This window comes from Brassica oleracea, chromosome C3, assembly GCF_000695525.1.
Source record: "Brassica oleracea var. oleracea cultivar TO1000 chromosome C3, BOL, whole genome shotgun sequence".
NCBI lineage: Eukaryota > Viridiplantae > Streptophyta > Magnoliopsida > Brassicales > Brassicaceae > Brassica > Brassica oleracea.
In genome coordinates this window covers 44,599,143-44,616,838 of record NC_027750.1, presented here as the reverse complement: position 1 = coordinate 44,616,838, position 17,696 = coordinate 44,599,143, and the positions used below count along the sequence as shown (strand labels likewise).

At 35.1% G+C, this 17,696-nt stretch overlaps 1 protein-coding gene across 1 annotated transcript; it reads left to right on the top strand.

Annotated features, from left to right (window-relative positions):
• The first annotated feature begins 2,717 nt into the window (after positions 1 to 2,717).
• Positions 2,718 to 8,780, top strand: LOC106336358 (N-alpha-acetyltransferase 35, NatC auxiliary subunit). The gene is made up of 16 exons (XM_013775170.1): positions 2,718 to 2,985; positions 3,053 to 3,120; positions 3,378 to 3,533; positions 3,652 to 3,819; positions 4,321 to 4,471; positions 4,880 to 4,959; positions 5,248 to 5,520; positions 5,648 to 5,791; positions 6,370 to 6,501; positions 6,902 to 7,000; positions 7,141 to 7,203; positions 7,432 to 7,636; positions 7,741 to 7,859; positions 7,966 to 8,034; positions 8,171 to 8,269; positions 8,427 to 8,780. Exons 1-16 carry the CDS (start codon positions 2,874 to 2,876, stop codon positions 8,652 to 8,654), a joined length of 2,166 nt encoding a protein of 721 aa, XP_013630624.1. The 5' UTR covers positions 2,718 to 2,873; the 3' UTR covers positions 8,655 to 8,780.
• Positions 8,781 to 17,696: the final 8,916 nt, after the last annotated feature.

Below are 17,696 nucleotides of genomic sequence, written 5' to 3'. Positions count from 1 at the left end.
TTCTTGAGTCTTTGTTAGTGTGTCATATCTAACAAAACCACAAGAGTGATTGTCTTGGTGTGTCATATCCAAGGGATTCACTTAGGAGTATCAAGGAGACCTCTCACATCTCTTTGTGTCACCATTCATTCCACAAACCTTGAAGCAGATTGAGTCTTTGATTCTCTGTTTGCAAGGATCTATCCCATTCCAACCAGAGAAGCATCCTAGGAGTGTATTATTATGTCTACTGTATCCAGCTTCACCGCCTTCGACAGTACATCATCCAATACAAATATAGAGCTAAAGAGACTTTACACCATAATATTTCCTTTTCGACATTCTCTTTAGGTTCTAATATTTCTCTAAAACACCGGCTCTGACAAATGATCAATTCCCAGCTTCTAGAAGACTTCAGAGGTAAGGCTACTGAAGTTAGTCAAAATTCATTTTTAATACATTAGAAATTAATATTCAATAAATTAATATAAAGTTTCGGTCCCAAGTTGGACCGATTCAAAGACGTAAATCGATAAAATAATAACATAATATTTTTTTAGCGAATCTTATGTAAATATATGGCCCCATTTAAATCATAGTTAATAATTTATGTATATATTACATTTTACATAAGTACAAACAAACAATTGTATTGTTTGCTTTGTAATAGAATTATCTCTATATTTTATTAACACTTCAATATATTTCACTAATATTTAGTATAATTATAACTAAACCATATTTAATTTTTTTAAAACTTGTTTTCTATACACCAAATAATATAATAAAAATAATGTGAAAGTTAAATTTTGAAAAATTAACTAATATATATACAGTAAAATCAATTATTTTCTCTTTTATAAAAAATATATTCTAAAATAATAAAATCCAGAAAAGAAAACTTTTTATAAATTAATAAGTATCATAATCCCACCATTAATAATTTATAGAGTTTTTACTGTATATGATGTAAGACTAGAGAAAGAAGATGAAAGAAAACATAAATCATTCTTCAACTCGACATATACGATTTTGCTGCTTCTCACTAACAATCATATGCTATACTATCAATATAAGCTCCATTGACATAATTTAAGGTCAAGAAAACATCAGCGGGGAAAGGCAAAATTGTGATAGTCCAGAATCCATGTCACCACACAACTGTTGAGAACTCGAGCTACAAGTCGTCCATTTCCAAAATGCGATCAATATCCAAAGATCGGGTATCTAAAATGCAAGTTTTATGTAACACATATTTTCAGTGGTGGTCCCTGCAATGTGTCAATGATTTGCATGTGGTAAAGAAGGTCACCGAAGTCAGTCATGGTCATGTGAGAAATATCTCCACCCACAAACATACACTATGTCTAATCAAGCATGCACATATGACCAAAAAAAAGTATAGGACATCTTAGATTTACAAAATGATTTAAACTAATGTTTTAGTTATTGTTATGAGTCCTTATTGTTAATGATTTGTTTCTAATATAAACAACCATATTATTATTATTATCTCTAGAGTCATTTATAAGTTTTTTAGGAACTAAAATATTGGAATCATCTATGTTAAAAAGTGATTCTTAAAAATATTACAAGTTGCACGCAGATCATAAATGGTTTGATCAAATTTGAGTTTCATATATTTTGCATGGATTTATTAGAGCTACAAAACTTCCGAATGAAAAAGAAAACAACATGTGAGACAACAACAAAATAATATACCTATCAACTTACAACTATAATGAATTCAAAAACCACATTTAAAACTTACAAACATTATCAACGAGACAACGACCAATAGTTGTATGTGGGTAATCAAAAATCATACAAACAAAAACAAAATATTCAGTTTAGTCTTAGTTCTGATACGCAAGGTCAGAAAATGATTTAGTTATTTTTTTGCCCAACAATACAAGCCAACCAAAGACATTTTGAGACCGATAAAACTAATAGAAGGCATGCTATATATGTGTGACGTAGATTTACAAAAAAACATCTTAAAGGAGGAAAACTTTTGCATATTTGACACTCTTTCTAAACACAACTTAGAAGCTGCTAAAAAAATCTTTACTAAAAAAAACAATTACCCGTAACCACACAAAAACACAACTCAGAAGTTGCAAAAAAAAATTTCATATTTTAATATAAAAATTTAAATATTATAGACCAACTTGATATAGTTTTTAACCCAAAAAAATTGAATTATATTTAAAATACAATAAAATACGATGCATAAATAATGGAAACAACATCCCGCCCGTAGGGCGGACAAACCACTGGTATAAAATATAAACAAATAAAAATAAAAGCAAATGATGTAACCGTTTTTTATGGTTTATAACATCTTATCTAAGCCATTAGATCACATTCATTTAATGGTCTAGATTGATGTGTAGATAACTACAAGAACAAACACTTTCAACGCAACATAACTTTCTTTTTGAACATTAAATAAATTTCTCCAATTAGTTTGAAACTCAACAAAATGGCTACTTTTTTGCGAACTCATCTCCTTCAAACCAAGGGTAATTTCGACACATATATTCCACTTTAGAAGCACAAAGTATACTACATGCACAAAATAACTAAAATGGTAAAGGTACAAAGTATATATCTTAAGTTGTTTTCCAAAAAAAAAAAGGTCAAGGTACAGGTCCAAAGTATGTTAATATGTAAAGCCCTCCGAATTGTGTCATTGACTCTATATATAATCTAAATGGGCTTAAACAACTTAAGGTATGAATAAACATGAAAGCCCACAAGTTATATGATTGTATTAATTCCCGTATAGAAACCTGACCGGGAAATTGCCCTAAACTGCTCAGGCAAGTGTCCAGCCCCCGATACCATAAACCGGCAAAACCCCTCGATTCAAGGCGATTTGTAAGTTAGCGATGCAATCAGTGAGGGAAGAAGAATCGGCATCGATTGATCAGGAGCCTAGAAGCTGCGGTGATAACTCTGTCTGGGCCCATGTATCGCCTCTCCTTTCCGCCGCTTGCAGTGGTACTCTTTCCCTCTCCTCAATCTATTCTTTGGTTTAGACTCTGTTCCTATTATCTTTCTCATGCAGATCTTAATGAGGGCGAGCTCATTCATGGAGATAATTTCAATCTTTTTGCTGCTATGTCTGCGTTAGAGGTTCCTGCTCTTCTTTATTTCTACGACACATATAGATATATATATATATATATATATATATTTTTTTTTTTTTTCATTCTAGGTTGAAACCTGGTGCCACTAGTTATGAAAGCTTTACAACCCTAGTGTCCTAGAAAATGCATATATATATATATATATACATATATATATATATTGTTACTTAATAAAAGACATATTAAGTGTGCATAGCTGCTCCATATGACTAGTTAATTGATTTCATCTTGCCAATCTAATAGATAATGGACCCAAAGATGGATTCCGGGATGGTGTCTACATTTTATTCTATTGACGAAGCCATTGAAAGTGGCTTTGCGCCCGTCCCTATCAGTTCTGATAGGACCGTCGATGTGCAATGCATCATTGACATTATGGACCATCTCTTGGCCTGCGAGGTAATCTCTATTTAAATACCTCCGACTTGGAGGTTTCTTTTAATTTTTGCTTCAAAGGTAATACCTGATTTTGGCTGATCTCTTGTCACTTCCTTATAAGCTTTCTTCTCTTTCGCAGGCAACGTGGCACATGGGTCATTCATTGGCACAAACTGTGTTTTCATGCATCTATGTTCTGAGACCTGAGAGGACATCTTCACATGCTCTATTGCATTCCTTTTGTAGGGTCATCCGAGCAACTTGCAGGGCTCTTGTTTCTGTTGTTTCAGATGCACGTACAAACGAAGTAAATTAACTTTAGCAAAAATTTTATTCCTCTTTATTATTATTTTTTGGTCCATTGCTAATGTTCCGCTTTTCATTAGTGGTGTAGTCTGTGTTCAATGTTTGCTTCTTAAATCTGATGTATCCACTATGTTTTTTGCTGGTTTAAAGAAAAAAAGTGTTGCATACCCTTTCTGAATTTCATTTTTCTTAAGCTTATCTATGTTAAAATGTTAATGCTCCCACTATAGTTTAGAAGCCACATTTCCCTGCTTGGAGACACTGGATTCACTTTACTCTCCTTTTCTAATCAAGTCTTTACATTCATTTTAGTCTAGCTTAAGATGCTACAACTTAGTTGTATATATTAAGTTTCACTATAGCGTTGGTAAATGCATATAAACGCTGGATAATATTTGTTGTTATATTTTCTAAGTTTTCGCATTGGACTATACTAAACATCTGCTCCTGCTGTCATGAATTTTTACACTGAATGATTCACCTGTTGCCTGTTTGATAACAGGAAGAGGATCTTTTTACCATGACATATGGTCTTCCTTTTAATGGGGATGAAGATGGGAAGGGCTTGTTACTCTTAAATGCGGTCGAAGAAACAATCTGTCGTCAGCTGCGTGCTTGCAAGGCTACATCATCAAAGAGGAGAGTATTCGAAGGTACTTTCTTTGTTTCCATTACTTTCTTTTTTATTTTGCATGCACATGCTTCATGCTTGCTAGATAGAGATACAAAGAGAGTATTCATATGGTGGAATTGAAGAGTCTTTCATTTCGTCTTTTCCTTGATATGCTGTTGACAATGTATAATGGTGATTTGGATTATGAATTGGAAATAGATATTGTGCAGCTGCTCCCTAAACATATAACAACATACCCTCTCTGGCCTATATATGATTATTTTGAGTCTTCTACTGAGTATTGATATATGTAAAGTCTGCTGATCATTTCTTTTGAAGAATTACCATCTCTGGAGTTATATGATTCTTTGTTTAATTGTAACACTGCTTCATAACAGCACGAAGAAAGGCCAATGACTTTGTTTTTCTTGTATGTCGAATGATGCAGAACTGGAACCTCTACAAACTAATCCGCAATTGGAAGAGGGCTTTTGCAAAGCTCTGTTATGCAGGATACGTTTTCGTAAGGTCTCATGCTTTTATAATTACTTCTTTGATAAGTTTTGTTACATTTTATTTGTTGTTTACAGATTTTCTCAACTTAACATTTGGAGGTCACATTAACTAGTGTATAATATAGTACTGAGTCTGTTCGTTTTATGATAAAGTTTGTTTCGTTTATGGTTAGAAATACTTGTCAAACATATGAGTTACGAATTGTTATTTTGTTTCCGTAATTGTCTTTTACGTCTTAGTAGAGCTGTAATGGAGTTGTTGCATTGCTAGTCCTCTTAAATTTTTCTCAATAACTTTCAGCATTTTCTACACGCTCTTAATTGTATGAGAAGACCACAAGGACGAGGCCTAGAATTGGCAAGGAAACACATAGCGTATTGCATAGCCGAGCTAGAGTCTGTTCTGAGCTCTGTGGAATTTCTAAGTTTAGAGACTGTCGAAAATGGCAAAAACGAGATGGAAGAAAGTACAACTGGATCGGGTCGTCACCCAATTGGATTTGATCCTAATTTAAACAAACGATTATCAGCTCCAACTCCCCCGCGTGCCATTAAACTTCTTTCTTGGAAAAAGGTTGGGACATCCAAATTCTCTGTATGCATAATATATTGTGTGTGTATATATATATATATAATATAGGAGAGATGCTAGAATAAGTTTTGTTTGATAACATCTTTCTTACAACCTTTTTGTTCTCCAGGCTATCGACTATTATGTGAAACTTCTTCACAATCTGGATCAGATCTGTGCATTCAAATTGGAACCAGATTTAGATGCCGTCTTGCAGTTTGTGGTTCAATTTCAAAAATCTCGTCCTGATTTAGTTGCTAGAGCTCATCTTCAGGTGCTGATCTATAACTTAATACATCGATGTCTCGCAGCTCTATGCTTTCGGCTTCCTATACCAATACATTCAAATTTTATTGTTTTACGCAAATATTGTGGCTGTGATTGTACTGAAGTTGTTCACATGCATCCTTTGGGTTATGTTTGCGTAGTCCAATATATTGTCTCTTTTTTTCCTCTTACCTTGCTCGCAGGTCTTTTGTTTTAATATCTCATTTTCTGAGTAAGAGTTGAATGATTGAACCATGTAGATATGCCAGTATTCTCATTTTATGAACCTAGAACCGCTTGAGAATATACAACTCTAAAGTCCCCTTCCCCAAGAGCCTGTTGAATCTTCTCCTCGCTGTTGATCTTTTACTATTTCTTAATGACTAGATGTTAGTTATGGTGACGTGGGATTATGATCTGATATACATAACTGTGGTTGATTCTAGACTCTGGTTGTAGTATCCGTTGAGCACTGATACGGTAGTCTTTTTTGTTATGATGTAAGCAATACTTGTAAAATACATTACGTATTAAGCTAGCATAATGCCTTTCCTTTTAAACTCAATGAAAGATTTTGTTCTACAGCTTCTCCTTGTGCAAGATGGGAAGCTTTATGGCCGTGATACCTTTTTGACTATTTGCGCAAGATCTCTTGCATTGGACGTCACAAAGAACCATGGACTTCATTTGAATGAGTACATTCTTCAACTTAATCAGGTAACTAGTATTTAAAAATACTGTGGAGTCACTTATTTTGTATAAAGATGTGAAAAGGGATACGCTGATTCACCTACAAACTAGTATAAGGTGGTTTTTTATTTTATTTTCCTGGCGAGGCACTCTGTTTTAAGTCAGCGTTGGACTTTGATTTTTGGTAGTTATTCATTTGTTTGAGAAAATTGGATGGCAAATTACTTTGGAAAAGGGTTTTAAACCTTCATAAAACCTTGAAGATTTTCTTATGTATATAAATATAGACAATTTTTTTTTTTTTTTGTGGAAACTTTGGCCATAATGTTTTTGATAGCCTCTGGAAAGATGTATCAAATGGATGAAGTAATCAACAGGTTTCTAACATAGAAAGCTCTGTCTGATCTGTTCTGATTTTGATGTGCAGTTGATGATTAATCTGCTTAAGATACTATGTGCTAATACCCCATGGCAGAGGCGTAAGCTTGGGAAAATATTAAACGACTGGAGTATATTCAATGTGCAGGTGATACCTTTTACGATTATGAAATAACAGTATAACGTTTTTTGTCTCTTAATGTTTTTGCTTACCCTAAAAATTGTGTGCCTACTGATTTAGGTTTTTGTGTTAACATCTCAATTCATTTTTGGTCCTGTATTTGGCAGATGGGGATCACTGTTGGTCATATGATGCAGCAAGTTACAACACCGCGCACTCCGAAAAATGGGGTATGTTAACTACCATTACTGTGCCATCGATGACAGGTCCATTGAATCAAACATCTATCTGTAAATTTCTTGCTTTGGCAGATGGGGATTACTATTGTACTTTTGTTTTTAGCAGAAGCAAACGAGTAGTCTAACCTCTAAATTTCTTGCTTTTCTCTTTTTGAATTTTGTTTGCGCTAGTGAAAAGTAGAGATGGAATAGTGTTAACATGCATATTTTCCTTTTCAGGATAAGTCTGCGCTCATTTTAAATCATATTTATGGTTGGTTAGAGGAGCAAATTCATTGGGTGGCACTTCGCTTTCTTGTGCTGGGGTTTGATCTAAAGCTCTACTCTCCAAGTGAATATTGTATGGTGTACTGGTATATGTACATTATACTCTGGAAGCTTGCTGAAAAAGCACACTTCAGGGTGTTAATTATTGTTCACACTGGTAAGCATTGGTAAATTCTTTTGTTCCTTTTGTATCCTTGGCGTAATTGGATACTGTATTTGTATGTCTCTGTTTACTCACGTACGCGTCATCACTTGGATCAGAGGAACGGAAGGCAAAGAAGAAGGAGGATTGTTCCAGGGATATGGCTCGGGAAGATAGGATTAGTCTATGGGTATTACTTCTTAAGTGTCAGACTAGCCTTGCACAAGGGCTCACAGTGGTACTTTTTTTCTCTTTCAGTCTCTTGCTTTCAAGCTCGTTTGATTAAAATGTCATCAGATACTTTTTTTCCCAACCTAACCAAACCTTGTGTACGTAAACCATAGATGATTGCTGCTTTAAGAAATGAAGGAATGTGTTTAAAGAGTCAAGGACCTTTTAATACCGAAAATGAGGTAAAAGTGTAAATCTGTTTTCTGTTGCATATTTATTGATGTTTTAATATGCAAACTTCCAGCTTCTGTGATAGATATGTGGTTTCTATGTTTTACCGTGTATGACAGTCGAGTTCCCATTTCCCTTGTCTTGCAGAAATTTGTTCAGCATTTTGGACTTCTCCAGAAGGCTTCGCTTCCCAAATATGATGCATATGAGTCATTCTCTGAATCCACTTGTCATGCTCGTCTCGATGTAAGTTTGATCTTTACAACTTTTTTATAGTCAATCTCATTGGAAGTTGAATTATGATTTTTGTAAGACAATCATGAAGTTTTAGTAATGAACGTGTATATGGGGTATGAATTGAAAAGTTGTATCCATTACTCTCTTTTGTTTTTGTTTACTGCAGTACCTTCCTGTGTACGAGTGCTTCCGAGACGCACAAAAGATGGCTAAAGAGATAAAGGTGGGTTACGCGAACGACCCTGATAAATTGGCAGAAGTAGTTGGATTAGAACAAGTAGCGGAACACAATATTATTGCCGTAAACCTCCTCTGTCAAGACCGTTGTCTTAAGGTCTCGTTTGAGTTCATCCATCATCCTCATTTCGCCACTGCTGTTGTTCGTCGATCATGAATATCTACCGTCCCTATTTAGTTTTTTAATCATGTGTTTTGCCCTTTTCTATGATACCACCCTCCGTCTTTTACTGTAAAATTTTGTGGCTTTCTGAACTTTTTTACAATATTATTATTTATACTAGAGTCTATTTATATATATATAATTTATATTTAAACTAATACATAATAATATTTATATAAATCTTGGATGAATAAACCTTTAATGTAACTATCATTGATATAACAAAAATATGATTGAAATATATGTATTATTATGATCAGATTTAACCATGTTTTATATTTAAAATTGTTTTAAATCAAACTGTACATTAAAATAAGATACATAGACATTGTCGATTTAAAATGATTTAGTAGTATTTTCTTATATTTTTTTTCTTTTTGAACGTATATATTATTTTCTTTAAGAAAACTACGAATACATCTGAACATTAAATTTCTCATATATAGTATTTTTTATTTTTTTTCTGAACAAATGTGTATCCATTGATAAGCTGCAAGTGAAGTGGCTATGGTCTCAAATGGGTTTAGTTAGCCAAGAGCCTGCCCTTTTTGCCACATCCATAAAGGAGAACATATTGTCTGGCAAAAAAGATGCAACAATAGATGATGTTGTGGAAGCTGCCAAGGCCTCTAATGCTCATACTTTCATTTCTCAGCTACCTAATGTCTATGAGTAACAATGAGAGTTTTGAAAGACTTGTGATCAGAGGGGATTGCATGGTAACAGAAAGAGAAGGGCTTTTAAGTATAATACACTATTGTTTAACCATCTCATCTGCTACCAAAAGCAGCAGTGGTCAGTATGTGACCTTATACACCATAGATTCATGTGTTTATTTTGAACTATTGGTTTGATTATTTTAGAAGACCAAAATTAACAGATGTTTTTTGAAGAAAACTTATCAAATGTATATGGAGGAAACCAGGTCAGATCCAGTTCATTACTTGATTGAAATTGCCTAATCAAAGTGCCTAGAGAGATGCCCACAAAATGGAGCAGAGTCTAGCTTAGAAGTAGAGAAAGCGTAAAAAATTTTATATGCTGTATTAATCGAATCATTAACTGAGATTATATCATTGCTTTTTTGAATTGGATATTGGGGATAATGAGGCGAACATTATATATTTACCTGGGAGTTCTATGGCTTGGTCAGAGGGTGGGATATCCATTCCTGATGTATCCGGTGATCCTTACAACCAACATGTTATCAATCAGGTATAAGTATTAGCTTCTTAATATGTTGAGTTACTACGAATATGCTAACTTACAGTGTTTAGGGAGGATAATCTTGCACAGATGATGGAGAACGTTGTTGGATTTATGCAAGAGCAACATAGGTTTTGGGGAGATTTGTTAAAATAATATTTTAGTTGTAGGATTTATGCAAGAGCAAATATATGATTTTCTAATGATTCCCTATCAATTAGTAATCATGTATATTAAGAAGATTTTGGTAGTTATGTTTTTTTTTTTTTTTTGTAAAAATTCAATTGACATAGTCAATGAAGAAATTTTATCCAATATACAATAACAAATTTTTTTTCATTCTCAGTCATGAATTCTTTTTATTTTTTACATTGAGGGTTTATATGTTGCTCCTTCTTTCTAGGTGCATCGTTTAAGTCCAAGTACAATTGCTCTGGCTGTAGAGTAAAACCTGAGTTTTCGCAGCAACTGCTTGGGCTGTTGCGTCTGACGAATCTTGAAATATACCTATGTGTATATAAGGTGTGATATGGTTCTCTCAGTTTCTTGAAGATCGGTTTCTATGACGAATCTTTAAATATGCCTACCACACTTATGTTCAACTAATATAATAGGAAGCTGTACCTCTTTGTTCTGCTTCTTTACAACGATGCCAAGAATCTGATATTGAGTTATTTATATAGACCAAAATGATTCTTCAGAAACTTCTTAATGGTTATAAATGTGCTTATCTTACAAAGAACCATAAGTTCATCTCAATACGAAAAGAGTAAAAATAGAAAGCAAATGAAAGGAACATCTCATACCAAACAATATTTTCATTTAGACAATGACACCATACCAAAAACATAACTGTCATTGAGATTACAACCTTTGGAAGAGGATTCAGACACAAGTTACTTGTCAAAAAGATCATATGTTAGCCACATTCATGAAAGATCGATGGACTTTACAAAAAAAAAAAACACTTGGCTATTACACTAATTTAGCCTTCTACGTCCCCTTGGACCACTTGTATCACTTGCTACTCCGTAGATGGGGAGACCTCTTCCAATAGGTTCTTCATCTCTTGGTAACAGAGGAACTTCTTTTTGAAGCACCAAGAGTTGATAAATGAGATTCGGAAATATCAAGTTTGTGTCCGAGTCTGTTAGGCGAGTCATGTCGATCACTTGTTCATACACAAGATGACCAAAGTTGATTTTTTTTGCGTTTGGCAACAGCATACGGAAGGCGGAGACGCTTTTTGATCATTAAATCAGAGTCAGTACTTGGAAGCCAATTAAGCTCACACACACAGTATAGAACTTGGAAGTGACTGAGCAGAGCATTGAGATTGAATCCCGTCCATCCAGAGCATTGGCTCCCAGTGAGGTGTGTGATTGCCTGCTTCAGCACAACGTCTTTCCACGGAAAAGAGTGTTCGACAGCCGGTGTCATCATCAATTGGTTGATCACCGAAGGGGAGAAGCGGAACACACATCCCCGAATAAGAGCTCCCTCATCGTTGAAGGGTTTGTTTGAGATAAACTCTCTCACAACTCTAGGACAGAATGGATGCACATGCATCACAGTGTAAGACCATCCTATGTTATCGATAAACCTAAACACATCGTCTAAAAGACGATCCTTAGGATCTAAAGAACCCTGAACCACAAAACCTCGGAGACAAAGAAAGCGATACCCGTTAGTGGCCTCGTCGTTATGATGACGGCGAGAGTAACCCCGATTGTCGGGACGGTTTCGGAGAATAACAATCGACTTTCTTGGAGACGATCATCAAACGATTTGAATGGGACTCGAGATCGAAAGTGGTAGTGATCTCCGAATGAGTTATCAACCTCGCTGAACCTCCGACGTCTAGATCGAGCAGAAGAAGAACGACTTTGCTCAGTCATGGGAGATGAGATTGGATTGGAAGGCAGTTGAAAGATAGAAGAGGAAGAGTCGTGTTTCCCTCGTTAAAAGGAAGAAGAAACAATTAAATCTTTCTGAGTGGTTCATAGATATCTAATATGTTGGGCATGTTTTTGCAATGTGTGTCTTTAGTCTAGTGGTAGAGTAGCCTTCGTATATGCTCCTTGTCTACGGTTCGAATCCTCATATCAACATATTTTTGTTTTCGGCAAATTTCCATTTTTGGCTTATAGAAAGAGTTAATGTACTTAATCATTTAGTGTTGTCTACATATATTTTATAATGATTATATTTTTTATCAAATGAGTTAAAGAAATTAATTTTAAACAATGCAAAGTAATCATCTAATATCATATTTTCAAATCACATGGTAAATTAAGAAAAATTAGAAACTAATTCTAATCTTATTAAAAAAAACCAGTTGTTCAATTCGAAATAATAGATGTGAATTGAATTCGAAATTCGGAATATTTCCGAATTGGTTTGCTATTAACCAAGTGATGTAGTAAAAATAAAATAAAGTAATGTACTTCATGGGCTAATGTTGTAGTTTTAATATATAATGAGCAAAAGAAAACAGAATATGAGAAATAAATGCTGGAGATGAAAGTTTAATAAATCTTTGGTTCATAGAAAGTGAAATATTTTTTTTAAAGCCACGCAAAAAAGAATAATTGTTTTAGACTTTAGATCAAAGCCTAGATGATCACTTCAAGAATGATTACTAACTTCGTTTGTCCGGATGAAGCTTTGTATGAGATCGATAGAGCTGTCACAGTAAAAGCGAGTAGCAGTGGTTGTGGCGAGAGTCAATTTTCCTGTAATCATGTAAGGTAAAAAGGCTATTGATGTGAGTCAAATTCTGTGTTTTATAGTTTTTTGGTCTAATTCATCTATCATGTTTTTATCAATTGTTCTATGCGTTCTAATAAGCACACAATATATAGCTATATCCCTAAGACAGTTATTAATTACTACCTTCTAATACTCTTGGATTGATGCTTGTAATGAGTACAACTTTGTATTTCATTACTGTCTTGCTATGCAAGTCTGTAAACAAAGCAGAGGCATTGTCCATTAGTGTCAAGCGGACCATTTTGGATCTGCATCAAATATGTGAATATATATAAGGTGGCCTTGCCCAAAATTTTAAACAAAGGGGTGGGTTTAATGTACTTATAAAAAGGTAAACGTTCGGTACCTGTTCAGTAGTAGACCAACTACAATCTTTGATATTACAGTCGGATTTTGGAGATCAGGACCTTGAATCAATACTACTTGGCCAACCACATCTGGCATAATATTTATATTTACTGGGGAATTATACTTTTTTAAGAAATGTTTTAAAATAAGTAGTTGCTTACCTGGTAAGTAGTTAGAAGCAGTGGCTATGTTGATCAATTTTTTGTATTGGAGAGGATGGAATGTGTTGCGAGGCATCATTGGGATTTCTTCTTTTATTCGTAATATCGCTGTTGACTTGGTGATGTGAATAATGTATTGCTGAGTAGTGAGATTGTATCGTTGGGTGTTTGCTAGGAGGGAAAAATATTGAATTTGTTTAGTAGCTTATTTGTAATGGAAATTTGCCGATGTTTCTCTTGCATAATCTGAGTTGTTTCTTCTGGAAGTGTCTTATCTAGCTTTCCTTCATACTGTCACCGTATTTTCATATTATATAATATAAACATTTGTTTAGTAGCCTATTCGTAATGGAAAAATAGTAAAAGTATCACATACCTCGATGTTAACACAAAGGAAAGATATCCCAAGATACTGGTTATTATTTTTGTGATTTAAAATCCGCCACATACGAAATATACAAACCAATTTTGGTGACATTGTCAATGACTTTTCTCTGATAAAATAGGAGCATATACATTAGATTATGAGTTCACCAAAATTGATATTAGCGAACAGATTCATGTTCTTTGATGTTTAATAGCACTGCTTTACTATGAGAAATAAACATTACTTAACTAAATCTAATCCAAAGAAAGCATCTTATGTAAAGATTCAGATGTTAATTCTAGTAAATTCAAATGATTATTTCACATAAAATATTAATATAGATTCTAAACTTCGAACTTAGTATATATTGGTTTTTATTAGTTTGCATTTTTATTTTAATTTTTATTCTTATATCCACAATATTTGGTGTTATATTAAATTATGTTGCTTTTGTCTAATCCAGCATATTTAGTTTCAAGATTTGTCTATATTTTATTCCATCGATTGACAAAGAAACTACTATAAGCATATCTCTATTAGTTAAAATTTCTTATTATTGGAACTTTGGTTTGATAAAGAAATCAGATACAAATTATTTTTATTATAAAAAGTAAAGTCGATAACTGCATAAGATGAGATAGGGGATTTCTTCTATGCTAGGCAAGTGCTGATCTGCATACTGGGCAGGTTAAGTTGATCTTGATCCAGCCTAGATGCATTGGTGATGATAGGAATGGTTGCAAAGCAAAGTGTTCAAATCTCCATATGTGCTAAGCTCGTGGTGGCAAATTGCGCAGATGTCATTCTCTTCGCTAGAGTTGGGTTCTCTTCGGTTGCTTCGCAGGTCGATTGTATAGACGTCGAGATCAATTCTGCTCCAAGCTTGTGGGTTGTAATCAGTAACCTTAAAAATTATATCAAGATCTGTAGCTGTGACATCGTCGAGTGTTGGAATAACGCCTGCGACATAGTTAGTAGCCTCATCTATAATCTCTGTCACCGAGTCAAAGTTGATTTCATGATATTGAAGCATGTACTCCATATCGCTGATTGTAGCGTCGTCTACGTGGCCGTTACTTGATGTTCTCAGTGCTATGGATATTGTGATTGGTGTTTGTTGGGTGTTGGGCCTCTTGATCTTCATGGTGAGAGTTCTTTTAGGAGATGAGGAAGCTGGTTTCGTTTTGTCGCTTAGAACCAGAGTATATGGTGGTGGATGATTCATTTTTATGGTTTTGTTGGAGTAGTTTGTTGGAACCGGATATGAGGGTATATATGGTGGCAATGACGTTAAGAATTTGTTAATACGCTTTAGTCAATAACGTAAAGAAGAGGAGTGTATTGAAAGGGGCATTCATTTTCTACAACCTGAAACCTTTCTAAATTTGAAAAACGTTTCTAATTTACTACAACTTAATTGTTAATAGGTTTTTGTATTTCACAAGGGTCTAACTTGAGTATGTTTTGTTGTTATCAGTTTTCTGTTAATCATATTCCGATAGAACAGTTCCCATTCAAAATAGTATTGCAACTGAAAATGAGTAAAAGAAATTTATCACAACTCACTTAAGTTTTAAAAAACAAAAGATTTAACAACACTAAAATTATCAAAACAACATGAAATAAGAGATAGTTAAACAAAATAGTACTATCAGACGATAAAAGATGCAACAACACTAAAATGAGTAAAGCAACACGACATAAGTAATAAGCAAAAAAAGGAAGAAAACAAAGCATAGTCGTTAATAAACACCAAGGTTGTTCAAATGATGCAAAAAAAAAATACCAAACGAAGGAAACAAAGCATAGTCTTTATTAAAACAAAGAACAAAACCAGTACTAAAAATTTATTAGCCACATTTAGTACGCTTGGTCTCTCCCGACTCAATCCCATCAGAGTTCCTTTTCATAGTCCCACCTGCAGCTTCATCCCTTTCATCAGCAGGTTCCTCATCCACATTTTCCTCTAGGACGCCTTCAAGTACTGGAGCTTCAAGAGGTAGCACCTTTGTCACGGTCAAAGCTTGGGTCTTGCCTTCCAAGTTATGTTTTGATACCTTGACGACGAACTTGCGAGTTTGCCCAATTGTATCAACCAGAGCTTGAGGCACTGGGACCATGGCATCATCACCTACGCTCTCATTGGCCTAGCATAATATAAAACACCTCAGAGTACTCTATTCAAAAAGATGTACGATGAACAGGTTTGTAAATACCTCAAAGTAGCTCTCAACCAATTCAGAGGCTAGTTTCCCAGTCAGATCACGCCCAACATCACAGAGAAGCACAAAACGCGCGTGGTCATTATTGTCATAGACAGAGATGTTTGTGAGGTACCTGTGACAGAAGCACCTTAGTAATTAATGCTGAACGTATGAGGAAGAAAAAAACTAAAACTCTCACTCTGCAACACCGGCAACTTCAGCTTTTCCACATTTCTTACACATAAGTGTGGTAGGCCCTTTGGTTGCCTTAGTTTTGCAACCACCGCAGGCAATATAATACCATGCAGAACGAACCATAACATCATCAATGGTGGCTGTGCACTCAAACCAAGCAACCTGCGCATTTGTATTATAGAATATCTTGAATAACAAAGTCCAACGCAATGACTGTGTAAAACGCATGAGATATTATACCTTTGCTCCTTCCTGCTTGATGTAGGAAAATATCTCCCCTATAGTGACTGTCTCAGCCTTGGTGACTATATCAGCATTAACCCTATTAGCAACATCTGAGTTTGAGCCCAACCTGAAGGAAAACATTACACAGAAACTAAATAAGTCATTGTTTCAAATTGCATATCCAACAAGGAAAACATACCAAGTCAGATAGTCTCTGGTTGGTTGTACGTCCAGGTCAAAAAACACACGGGAAGATGATAGAGAGGAGATAGAAAGGGCGCCTGCAGCATAACCAATGTTATCATACACAACAATAATAAAACAGTACAAAACAAAAGGTAAAAAATCTTATTCCACACCTAACGTGTCTAATCTATGTTCTTCATGCATCATATCAACAACTATAAACCGTAAATAAACTTTTAATAATACTGACCTCCAAATCGTTTCGGGTTTACGGTAGTCACCAGAATAACACTTGGAGTGTTTCCTTGCGCCTTAAATTTCACACAGAAGTCCGTAGCAGCCTTGTCCCATAAGTAAAGCTTCATCACAGGACCACTGCAACAATCCGAAACTCATGTGTTAAGTGTAACATATAATTCTACAATTGTGAATGTATAGATAATAAACATGAGCAATAACTTACTCATGTGTCTGAACATGAACCAAAATTCGCCGTGAAGAAGCTATCTCGACTTCATCAAGCACAAGGCTGTCACTCAGGGTCTGCTCATTCACCAGTTTCATGTGACCAACATAATCTGCAAGAAGATAGAATAGAACTTAATACTCTATATACCAACAAACCTAAACCTAACCAGCTAAGATCGAGACATAACATCATCCAAACCAATCGAGTGCTAAAACATAAAAGCCGTGGAGGCTTACCATAAAGATCCCCCTTGAGGTCACAGACCGCTTCAAACTCTTCAAAACTATAGAACCGAAACCGATCTTCAAGAAACTGAATCGGACTATTCTCAAGAACGGAGAGAACAGAATTCCATGAGAAAGCAATGGTCACGTCTTGTTCAGCAACTCGGTACACAGTCTTGCTTTTAGATCCATAAAACTTGTTAAGCCTGTAGAGAGAACCAGCGACCATATGTGGCAAATAGGTGTCAATCCTGGTCGGTGGGATGAACCCTTGGATCACAGTACCCTGTTGATAATGGAAAACAAAAAAAAAATGAATGTTAGAATTTGATCGACCAAGCAAAACCGAAACAAAATCATAAATGTCGGTATAGACCTGTCCATCAATCAGAATCATTTCAAGACCAATAAGTATCTTCATGTGTGCGTTCCGAGCCTCCCAAAAATGTATCAGACGAAACCTTATCTCGCCTTGTTGTGGTCCGAACTTGACATCTTTGAAGAACAGCACTTCATCAGATGAGGAGACAACGGCCTTGTCGTTTGATTTCTTCGGTATAAGCTCGCCGGAGACAGCATTTGCGCACGAGCCACCGGTGCGTCTGATCGGCTCGGCGGAGGAGACAACAGCCTTGCCGTCTAGTTTCTTGGACTTTGGATCGCCGGAGACAGCTACAAC